Source organism: Microcaecilia unicolor, chromosome 9 (assembly GCF_901765095.1).
Source record: "Microcaecilia unicolor chromosome 9, aMicUni1.1, whole genome shotgun sequence".
NCBI lineage: Eukaryota > Metazoa > Chordata > Amphibia > Gymnophiona > Siphonopidae > Microcaecilia > Microcaecilia unicolor.
The window spans coordinates 161,781,977-161,794,072 of NC_044039.1; the positions used below are offsets into that span (position 1 = coordinate 161,781,977).

Consider the following 12,096-nt stretch of genomic DNA (forward strand, 5'->3'; position numbering starts at 1 on the left):
TGGACAAATTTATAAGGCAGTTTGTATCGAAAAGCTACTGCAGGTCCCTGAGAGAGGACCTCATGAAAGGTCTATGCTTTGAAATCTGCCGGGAGCTGCCTAGTGATCTAAATTAACTACTGCTTGAGATAAGACAATGGGCTTGATGGACCAGCAGTAGCTTTCCAATGTCTACTTGGCAGTGCAATTTTTTCCCTACTCTGCTTTTTCGCTGAAGGATGCATTCACACTCTACAAGCATCCCATATTGGTGGCTACAACAAAACAATTGGGTTTTGCATTCTCTCTGTTAGGAGGAGGCTGGACAAGAAGTAAACCTCCTTGGGAGGGGATAAAGGGGGAGGAGGGGGTAGTGGAACCATTCTCCCTGGAAATTCGGACAGGGTTCCATTTCTTGACCTTGTTGACTTTGTGTGTGGGGGGGGTCCATGTAGCCTCCAGCCCGTTCCCGAGCAGCGTGGTGGGAGAGGAGGGGATCTGGGACGAGGAGAATGAGAGTGAAGGGTGGGATGGAGCGCGGTGTTTGCCGCATAAGTGTGGCTGGTAATGGCGGCGGCGGCGGCCTGGGCCTCTCCTGGTTGTCAGGGTAATAGTGATTTTCGCCCAGGATTTGGACCCCCTTTCTGGACTTTAATGCATACTCTAAAATCAAAAATGTGTTTTGGATCTTCGCTAGGAGAAATAGTAAACCACAAACAGGCTTGGGAGGCGAATAAGGATACTAGAGAATATCTGGGAGGAAAGACGAACGTGGGGATACCAAAGATAATAGTTTAACATTTTAAAATGCTGAAAGAGTCGATTTGGAATTTTAATTTGGGAGGAGGGGTGACTATGCAGTTTGTCTTTATTATACAACTTGTTAAAATATCTTGGTTATATTTTATTTTCATTATTTTACAGCCGTGTGTGCTCAAATAGACATGGGCTAATTCGTAAATATGGACTGAATATGTGCCGGCAGTGCTTCAGGCAATATGCCAAAGACATCGGCTTTATCAAGGTAAAGAAACTTTAAGATAATCCAGGAACCTAAGATCTTTGAAGTCAAAAAGATGAGATAGCCACCAGATAGGATTTAACAAAGGTCTAGGGGCAAGATGCACAAAAGTCCTCGTTAGAGCCGTTCCGTACCGAATTCCATAACGAATCGGTACGGAACGGCTATGCACGAAGGAAAGGGAACGCAAATGAGTTGCTCGTTGCAGCTCACTTGCATTCTCTAACCCTTCATTAAAACCGTCGATAATCGGCCCATAAAGCATGCGCAGAGCAGCCAAGCGTTATGCTGGCTGCTCTGCGCATGCCAAAAACGTTTTTTTAAAAACCCCAAAACACGTCCTTTATGGACAGCCTTGCCCCGCCCAAGGTCGCCGTTGCTCCCGCTCCCCCCTGCATTAAAATCGTGACTTTTTTTAGGCAGCCCCGGCCCCCCTCCTGCCCTCCCTTCCTCTCTTCCTCTCTTTTTCCTTTTTTAGAAAAAACAGCTCCCGCCATCCTCCGCCCCCGCCGTGAAAACTGTAAGTATAATGTGAACCAGTTTGCAGAACTTGCCCGGCAGTCCTAAAGGCTTACTATTCAACAGTCCACATCCCATCACAGGTGGAAATAAGCTAATAATCTCCAAAACCAATCCAAACACCATAGTCCCCCGGGCAGGACCACCATATATGAATAAAAGTACCCCGTGACCTACATCCCTGCCAACAGGTCTGAAGAGGAAGGGTAGATGGTATGTAGACAATCTGGGGTATAAGAACATAAGCGTAGCCATACTGGGTCAGACCAATGGTCCATCTAGCCCAGTATCCTGTTTCCAAACAGTGGCCAAGCCAGGTCACAAGTACCTAGCAGAAACCCAGTTAGTAGCAACATTCCATGCTACCAATCCTGGGGCAAGCAGTTTCTTCCCTCTGTCTGTCTCAATAAACTATGGACTTTTCCTCCAGGAACTTGTCCAAACCTTTTTAAACCCAGATACGCTAACCGCTGTTACCACATCCTCTGGCAAAGAGTTCCGGAGCTTAACTATCCATTGAATGAAAAAATATTTCCTCCTATTTGTTTTTAAAGTATTTCCATGTAACTTGAACGTCCCCTAGTCTTTGTACTTTGGGAATGAGTAAAAAATCGATTCACTTGTACTCGTTCTACACCACTCAGGATTTTGTAGACATCAATCATAGCTCTCCTCATCCAAGCTGAAGAGCCCTAACCTCTTTATCCTTTCTTCATATGAGAGGAGTTCCACCCCCTTTATCATTTTGGTCGCTCTTCTTTGAAACTTTTCTAATTCCACTATATCTTTTTTGAGATATGGCGACCAGAACTGAACACAATACTCAAGGTGTGGTCGCACCATAGAGCAATACAGAGGCATTACAGTATTTGTGGTCTTATTCACCATCCATTTCCTAATAATTCCTAGCATCCTGTTTGCTTTTTTGGCTGCCGCCACACACTGAACAAAAGATTTCAGCATATTATCTACAATGACACTTAGATCTTTTTCTTGAGTGCTGACCCCCAAGGTGGACCCTATGCATTGGGTAACTATGATTCAGATTATTTCAAATGTGCATCACCTTGCATTTGTCCACATTAAATTTCATCTGCTATTTAGATGCCCAGTCTTCCAATTTCCTAAGGTCTTCCTGCAATATTTCACAGTCCACACGTGTTTTAACAACCTTGAATAGTTTTGTATTAGAGAGTTGCATGGGGACAGAAATCTAACCCATCCCCATGGGAAATCTAATCTGTCCCTGCCCATCCCCACCGCAAGTAATCTCCATCCCAGCTCACCTGCCAGCCTTTGCCGTGCCGCAGTCACTTTGACCCCCCCCCCCCCTTAAGAAAACCAGATTCTACAAGCAGTAAAAATTCTAGTAAAAGTAACATAAATCATTTTCTTCTGTACTCTACTAAGACAGCAGATGTACAGATTAGCAAGACCCAAAGCGGTCCAAAACAAGTAAAGTCAGAAACAACACAGTTTATACTTAATTGTTCAACCACCCTTAGGAATCACCTTTGGGTTTAAAAAGCAAAACCATGTGCATGTAAGGACTTGATAAACGAATTAAAGCAAAGTTTAAAGCAAATGCCCTTAATATATAATACTTGGCAGCAATGCTAGAATATTTACATAGTAGGCAGCCTGAGGCAACAAATTTATTTTCCACTAAACATAATTAACTTTGTATAAACTTGGCAGCTAATATTATACTGAACTGGACAATGTTGGCACATTTAGACTGACGTTGGACAGAACTTCTGCATGAAGGAAACCCTTCCCTCATTATTCAATACCTTTCTGTGAAATAGTAGTAATAAAAAAGGCAAGTGCATTTTTATAATATACCACTGCAATCTACAAAATGTAAAGAGCAAATTCCCATATGCTATCTTTTTCTTTTAATATAGGCACAGGGAAAAAAAAAGATTTTAAATGCTCCCGGGTTTCAACCCAATTCATGTTTAATGTGGGATATAAATGTAATAAATAAGTAAATACATAGTCTGAATGTTGAGCACCTGATTCTCATAACATGATATCTGTTTTAGTGGCCCATTACCAGGAGAAAAAAAATCTCTGCACAAATGTAACAGTGTTAGGGTGTCCCTTTAAACAACTCCTCCAAATAACACACTGATTACAATTAAAAAAATAAATAAATTACTACTCTACCTGTGAAAAATTATTCCATTATTATACTTCCTCTATGTACATCCGTATGTTGCACAAGTCGATATGTTTGAAAATATAAGTGAGATTAAGTTAAAAAAAAATGCTATGAACAATAAAGAACAACATGAACGCAACCGCTCATAGGTTTGTTTGCTTTATTTTGCAGTGCGGGGTATAAATGTTACAAATAAATAAATGTATGGCGATGACAGCTGTGCAAGGAAAGGGAAACGGAGACTACCCTGTCTTCAACTCCCTCCCGTTCACCTCTCCTCCATTCCTGGATGTCCTCCGCGCACATACCTCGCATCACACTGGCGGTCTAGTGGCTTGCTTCGGGGCAGGAAAGATCCCCACGCTTTCCTGCCCGCTGCCGCTGATCCCCTCGCTTCTTCCGCTTGTTTAAAACAGCTGCTGAGAGTTCAAGTGGCAGCCTCACGTGCAGCTCTCTATTAATATCTGCAAATTTAATCACCTCATTCGTTCCCATTTCCATATCATTTATAAATGTTAAATAGCACTGATCCCTGTGGCACTCTACTGTTCACCCTCCTCAATTTGAGAGAAATGACCATTTAACCATACTCTCTGTTTTCTGTCTAATAACCAAATTCCTAATCCACACCAGAACCTTGCCTCCTATCCCATGACTCTTTAATTTTCTCAAGAGTCTCTCATGAGGATCTTGATCAAAAGCTTTCTGAAAATCTAGATACACTATCAGGCATATTTTCAAAGCACTTAGCCTTCCAAAGTTCCATAGAAACCTATGGAACTTTGGAAGGCTAAGTGCTTTGAAAATATGCCTATATCAACCGGCTTACCTTTTATCCACGTTTATTCACGCCTTCAAAGAAATGAAGCAGATTGGTGAAGCAAGATTTTCCTTGGATGAATCCATGCCAACTCTGTCCTATTAAACCATGTTTGTCTATATGTTCTATAATTTTATTCTTTATAATGGTTTCCACTATTTTGCCCAGCACTGACATCAGGCTTACCAGTCTGTAATTTGCCGGATCACCCTAGAATCCCTTTTAAAAATTGGCATCATATTGGCCACCCTTCAATCTACAGGTACTATGGATGATTTTAGCAACAGGTTACATATTGCTAATAGAAATCAGCAATTTCATGCTTGAGTTCTTTGAGTACCCTTGGATCTATGCCATCCGGTCCAGGCGATTTACTACTCTTTAATTTGTCAGTTTGGCTCAGTACATTTTCCAGGTTCCCCATTTTCCACCCTATGACTGTCCACTGACACTTTAAGCAATTTCAAGAGTTCTCTCCCTTTCCTGTAAAATATATCCTTCCCCCACTACTTGTATCCCATTGGTGAATATATTTGATTGGGGATGCTTGCTGCTAAGTGAGTGCTCGGTAGAATACAGTCAGGAAAGATGTTTGGACAAATTCCTGGAGGAAAAGTCCATAATTTATCAGCCAAGTAGAATTTGAGAGAGCCTTGGAAATGACCTATAAAACTTCTGTTTTTTGGGGCTCTACTAGATACTTGTGACCTGGACTTTTGTTATATTGCTTAATTGTAAAGTTTTATTTTGAATGTGCAAAATTATACAAGTTGATGCATATATGCTTCATAATTGCAGCTAAATTTGCTTCTTGCAGCAGAATCCTGAACAAAACTGTTTTAGGAAGACATATGCTGTGCCTCTACTAAGTGTACATGGGAGCTGTTTGGCACATGCACAGAGAGGGTGGTTTCTGGAGCAGGGCCATGTAGGTTAATTAGTAAAGTGCATGCGCTACTCTGTTTTAATTTTTGTGGGCTGTGTGAAACAGAAAATGGGATTTCAGCAATTGTACAGGTGTCATCCTTGCAAATTGTGGACGGGGTTCCCAGTCATGGTTAGTGTTAACCCCATGTGGGGAATATTTGTGGCCCCCTCCCTGTGCCCGTGCAGTATGGCTGGAGTGGAGGCAATTTGGGTCGAGTAGAACAAGCGTGAAAGATGGAATGGAGTGTAGTGTCTGTTGCCCCTGTGTGGCCTTTAAAGGCGGTGGCCTGGGCCTCACCTGGCTTAGAGTTTCGGTAGTCAGGGATAATTGTGGCTCTCATGGAACTTGGATCTGGTCCCTGGACCTGAGCACCTGACCTAAAATGGAAACAGCAGGAGAAGTAATGAACTAGGAACTGCCTTCATGAGAGACGCGTAGCTACACTAGAACCAGCTATGGGAGAGGAGACTAACATGAGGGTATTAGAGGGCAAGTGCAGAGGGGTAATGTATTTTTGTCTTTAGCTGTAATAAATCATGTTGAATATTGTAGTTATTCTTGTATTTTTCCTGTTGTAGATGTGTGTGTGCTGAAGCAGGCTGTAAACACGGTCTGAACGTGTACCGTCAATTTATACTCGGCTCTGAAGTGGATTTCAGTTGCAAATAGAAATGAAGTTGCAGTGTGAAGTAGAAGTGATCAATCGGATGCTGCCAACCTATGGCATGAAGAATCGAGGCAGAGGCACTCAAGCAGTCCTGTCCATCGGGCGACAACAGGAGAAGGTTCCTGGCAGGGCCAGTACTGTCTGCCTGATGATCTGCACCCAGAAAGATAGGGTGGGCTCAAAATACAAGGTCAGATATTGCAATATACAACAGGCATTGCCCCAGGTTTATATTTATTTCATAAGTAGCCTTGGGATAACAGGGTTGTCTTCAGCAGTTAAATCAGGGGTCTCGATCTACAATCCTGGGGGCTGGCACAGAAGGGCTTGCAGTCGAGCCACATGAGAGTCTGAGGGCCTGGCTTCTACCGTGAGTGTAATACCATGTCATGCAGAAAGTTTTAAGTGTATTCTAATTTTATGCATGGGGGAACGTGCTGGACGCGTGTGAAGAACATTCTTGCGCGCATGCCTAAAACAGAAGTGCCAGTACACATCTGCTCCTGTTCTGCATCTAAATATGAACCTCGTAAAAATTTATGTGCAAGCAGTTTTTGTGTGCCTCATATTTTAAGCGCAGAACAGAGCTGGTTTTAGGAATTGTGGGACCCTGTGCAGACCAGTTCAGTGAGGACTCCCGGCCTTCGCCCGCCACCATAAGCCATAATTTATCAGAGTTTAAAAGGAGGTTTAGAGCTCTCGGAGCCCCACCTCACCCCGTACCTTGATGTGCATCCACCACATTTCAGTAGAGAGTGGCAGTGATTTTCATATCCTGTCAGTTGCCGAGCCCAGAGCCTCCTCACTGCTGCATCCTGCCCTCTTTTGATGTCTCTTCCTGTTTCCACAAGGGCAGGATGCAGCAGCGAGGAGGCTGTGGGCTCGGCAGCTGACAGGATATGAAAATTGCTGCCTGATGCTACTGAAATGTGGATGCACATTAAGGTGTGGAGCAGGGAGGTGTTCTGAGATAGGAGGATGGTCGTGCTAGAGATGTGGAGTCCCTAGGAGCGCGGGGCCCTGTGCGACCACCCCTGCAGAAGAACAGCTGCCGTTGTGTTCGTTCACTTTTTCAGTTTTGTTCGGATATGCACACATACCTTCTGTCTTCCTTTGAACCTTACAGGAACTTTTTTCAGGTTGCAAAATGAGACAAAAACTGTCATGAAATCCTCTTTGCAAACCCTTGTAGGCAGCCCTGGACCTGGCGAAAAAATTTTCACAGTAACCGTGCATCAATAGCCCCTGTTTACCTCTCTGCAATGCTGTGGAATACTTAATTGCCTCATTAGCATTCATTTTAATGCAATGTGCAACCATGTATTCCATGTGGATTAACACCTGTACTCAATCCCTCTCTGTGCTGCTTGGCATGGACAAGCCACGTTCAGCCCTCAGTAGCTCTCTTCGTCGGCCCCCCTGGAGAGCTACAACCTATCATTTTTTGAGACTACCCAAAGAATATTCACAAGATATTTGCCTCCATTTTATGCAAATACATATTAATACATTATTAAAACTTGATATACCATTTAGGTTTAATAGAACACAGTGGTTTACAGTAGGTATTTTTCTGTCCCTGGAGGGCTCACAATCTAAAGAAGACTGGTTTGTGGGATTCCCATGGAATCTGCAGGAATCCTGTAGGATTCACCTCCAGGTCTGAGGGGTTCCTGTGGGGATGGAAGCAGTTCCCTGTAGGGTTCCTATAGAAGTATAAGTGGCACTTGTGCCAGCCTCTCACCTACCAAGTTCTTTGAGTGCCACCTCCTCCTCCTTTTTGCTTTAACAGCGCAGATGTAGAAAGTCTTCCATTAACCTTCTCTGCTCTCAGGCTGATGCACGGACCTCAGCTCTGACACAGACATCAGCATCGGAAGTCACCTGACCTATTGATGCGTGCATGTGGCGCCCTCTTAGCACAAAGAGCCAGCGAATCACAGTTATGGAACAAGCAACCTCCACACTTATGGACTGAGCTGTCTTTTAAGCAATTTAAAATGTTATGGAAGATGCACCATTTTAATTTGGCATTTGGTATGGGAATTTTGGAGAATTGGGTGGCCCTCTGTCTACATGATATCTTTTTCCTTCCCCTACTTGAGTCCTGATTTGTTTCTTTGGAATGAATGTTGCTGTCATATCTGAAATTAGAATTCATTTTTGTGCTTTTTATGTATTTAGTGTGTAAACCTCCTAGACCTGTCCCCCAGATGAGGTGGGATGGTAAATATGGAATAAACATGAGGAAAATCCACTGCTTGTTGAACTTTTTTGGGATCTTCCAGGTATTTGTGACCTGGAATGGCCACTGTTGGAAACAGGATGCTGGGCTTGATGGACCTTTGGTCTGTCCCAGTGTGGCAATACTTATGTACTTAAGACTTAGTGAAGCTGGGCAAATGATCCAGAATTTGTCAGCTAAGATTTAATGATAAAAAATGCAGGGTCATGCTTTTGGACTGCAAAAACCTGAGGGAACGTTACAATTTAGGGGTAAAGAACCTCTGCGTGCAAAAGAGGAGCAGGACTTTGATGTGATCATATGTCATGATCTTAAGGTGGCCAAACGGGTAAAAAAAAAAAAAAAAGGCAATGGTGAAAGCTACAAGGATGCTTGGGTGCATAGTGAGAAACAGAAATTAAAGAAGAGGAAACTGTAGTCTGCAAATGATGCCAAGCAGTCCACAAAAAAGCAGAATAAACATCTTATAGTGTTGGAGAACTTTATTCCAGTCAATTTCAAAGACCAAAGAGCCCTTTATTGCAGTTAGTTTTAAAATACCACAGAGCCCTGTGATGTTTAAAAATTGACTGCAATAAAGGGCTCTAAATTGCCCGGAATAAAGCTCTCCAACACTGTAAGACATGTATTCTGCTTTTGGCCTGTAGGAAAAAGGAGGTGATGATGCCCCTGCAAAAGACTCTGGTGAGACCTCATTTAGAATATTGTGCACAATTCTGGAGACCGCACCTTCAAAAAGATACAAACAGGATGGAGTCAGTCCAGAGGGCAGCTACTAAAACGGTTAGTGGCCTTCGTCATAAAGCGTATGGGGACAGACTTAAAGATTTCAATATGTATACTTTGGACCCAACCTAACCCCTCTACTAATTAGTAACCCCAATCCCAATGGCTGTAAGCCACATTGAAACGATAACTGGTTCACTGTGGGATATAAGACTGTATAAATAAAAAATAAAATAAATAAATATGATTAGACATGTGTAAATACTTATGCAACATAAATGCACAGGAGGCGAGTCAATTGAAAGGAAGCTCTGGAACGAGGGGGTATAGGATGAAGGTGAAAGGGGACAGCCTCAGAAGTAATCCAAGGGAATACTTGTTCATGGAAAGGGTGGTGAATTTGTGGAACGGTCTCCTGGTGGAGGTGGTAGAAACAAACTGTGAGAAGAAAACTTCCTCAAAAGCAGCCACAGGTCCAAAAGAAACAGTGCTGTTCTTTTTGGACCTTGGAGATGAAAACTGTACCTGAATTTAAGAAAGCTTGGGACAAGTATATAGGATATCTAAGGGAGTGAAAGGGAGAATAGATGACATGGATGTGCAGACTGGATAGGCCATATGGTCTTTATCTGCCTTAATTTTTCTCTGTTTTTCTGTTTCTAGTGCCAATTTTACTCCAATTAATTGATAGCACCTATTTGACTAATTAGTTTGTGTGCACATCTGTGATCCACGTCCAACTCTGAGCGACCTATTTAGAACCCGGGGAACTGTGTCCACAGCATTCTCAGCTCTGATTGACTCAAAAAATGAAATATTTCAGCCAGGAACTGAACCCAGGTCACTTTGCATGATAGTTCAATGCGCTACCATCAGGCCTGCTTCTAATTATAAATGAATGTGCTTCCAAATGAATCTGGCTGTTCCTTACCTGCACTGCCACCAGGACTGTTAACTGTCAGTTTCCAAGACAGATATAGAGGTTTATTGGTTGTTTTGCCTTAATATTTGCTCTCAGTACTGGCCAAGTTGAATAGGCTACTTTTTCTCTTGTCTGTATCGTTGCATCTTCCCTTAGTGGCCATCCCAAGGTTGCATGGAGGGAAATTTTCGGTTTGATGTCTAAGTCCGACTTTGGACGTTTTGCTCAAAACATCCGGAATCCAAATAGCAAGCATAGCCATTTTCGAAACAGCAAAACATCCATCTTTTTATTTTGAAAATGGTCAATTGCTAGGTGTTTTTGTGCTCTGTGTGTTTGTTTTGATCCATTTTTGAATAAAAAAAAATGTCCAAGTGAAAAATGCACAAAATCAAGCTGTTGGGATGTAGGAGGAGCTGGCATTCTTAGTAGACTGGCCACCCAGACATCCCAGCAGAGCAGTGGGGCACTCTAGGGGGCGCTGCAGTGGACTTCACATAAATGCTCCCAGGTACACATCTCACTGTTGCTCACTTATAGTGTATAGTGAGCCCACCAAAAACCTATTGTACCCAACTGTACCAGTGGCGTAGCTACGTGGGGCCTGAGGGGCCCTGGCCCCCTCCCGACAATCCCCTTGAACCCCTCCTCCTGCCACCAACTCTCCCCCGCCGCCCGCCCCGCCACCGCATCAGATACCTTTTTTGCAGCAGAGAGTCGTCTTCAGCGCCCGAGTAGCGCCTTCATTCAACGAAGTTCCTGCGATCAGCTGTTTTGACGCCTTACGTCCTGCACCGTGCATGTAGCCCCGTGTAGGACGTAAGGCGTCGAAACAGCTGATGGCAGGAACTTCATTGAACGAAGGCGCTACTCGGGCGCTGAAGAAGACTCTCGGTTGCAAAAAAGGTATCTGATGCGGGGCGGGCGGCGACGGCGGGGGAGAGTTGGTGGCGGGAGGGGGGTTCAAGTCTTGCATGGCATGCTGTTAATAAGCAGGGGGGTCCAAAGCGGCAGTAGTGGCGGGCGCGCGCGGGGGGGGGCGGCCAAACAGTGCCCCCCCCCCCTCGGGCGAGGTCTGGCTATGCCCCTAACTGTACACCACTACAATGATTCTTATGGCTGCTGGTGTCACCTATATATGGGTACAGTAGGTTTGTGATGGGTTTTGGAGAGCAACAGGTAGAGCAGATTATGGGCCTGGATTCCCTTCTCCATGGTGCATTGCACTGACCACTAGGCTACTCCAGGGATCTGCTTGCTTCTTTAATAGGACTGGCTATAACACCTGAGGCTGGTATGTTCCCTTTTCTTTCAAATGTTTGGGCGGTGGGAGGGGTCAGTGACCACAGGGGTAAGGAGGGGGTCATTTAGGGCACTATTTTGTGGCTTAGTCATTATTAGAACCGGTCTGTCTCAAAACCTCTTAGTTTTAGTCCTGAACATTTTCGTTTTGTTCCATTATGACTGGAAAAACGTCCGGGTTTTAGGAACGCCCAAATCCTGCCCTTGACGTGCACCCTTGAGATTTGGATACTGGGTTTGAAAATACTGATTTGGACATTTTGCTGAGAAAAAGTCCTAATGCTGCTTTATGCCACTTTTTAGATGTTTTTTTCCTTTCAAAAATGAGCCCATAAATCTATTCTTCCCAGCTGCAGGGACCTGACTGACTAAACTCCACAATAAAGGAGTTAGTAGGGTGGAAGTTCAGCTTTTCACAAGAATTGATAAGTACATAAGTATTGCCACACTGAGACAGATCAAAGGTCCATCAAGCCCAGCATCCTGGTTCCAACAGTGGCCAATCCAGGTCACAAATACCTGGCAAGACCCCAAAAAAGATCAATACATTTTATGCTGCGTATCCCAGAAATAAGCAGTGGATTTTTCCCAAGTCATTTTAATAATGGTCTATGGACCTTTCCTTTAGCAATCCATCCAAACCTTTTTTAAACCCCGCTAAGCTGGCCACCTTTACCACATTCTCTGGCAATGAATTCCAGAGTTTAATTACACATTGAGTGAAGAAATATTTTCTCCGATTCATTTAAAATTTACTACTTTGTAGCTTCATCGCATGCCCCCTAGTCCTAGCATTTTTG

At 43.7% G+C, this 12,096-nt stretch overlaps 1 protein-coding gene across 1 annotated transcript in view; it reads left to right on the forward strand.

Annotated features, from left to right (window-relative positions):
- The first annotated feature begins 907 nt into the window (after positions 1-907).
- The window catches only part of LRR1 (leucine rich repeat protein 1), a 31,566-nt gene continuing 20,377 nt past the window's right edge, over positions 908-12,096 (forward strand). Inside the window, exons 1-2 of the mRNA XM_030215326.1 lie at positions 908-1,003; positions 6,013-6,291. Coding sequence (XP_030071186.1) covers positions 6,106-6,291 — 186 coding nt within the window. The 5' untranslated portion in view covers positions 908-1,003; positions 6,013-6,105. The remainder of the gene's footprint in view (positions 1,004-6,012; positions 6,292-12,096) is intronic.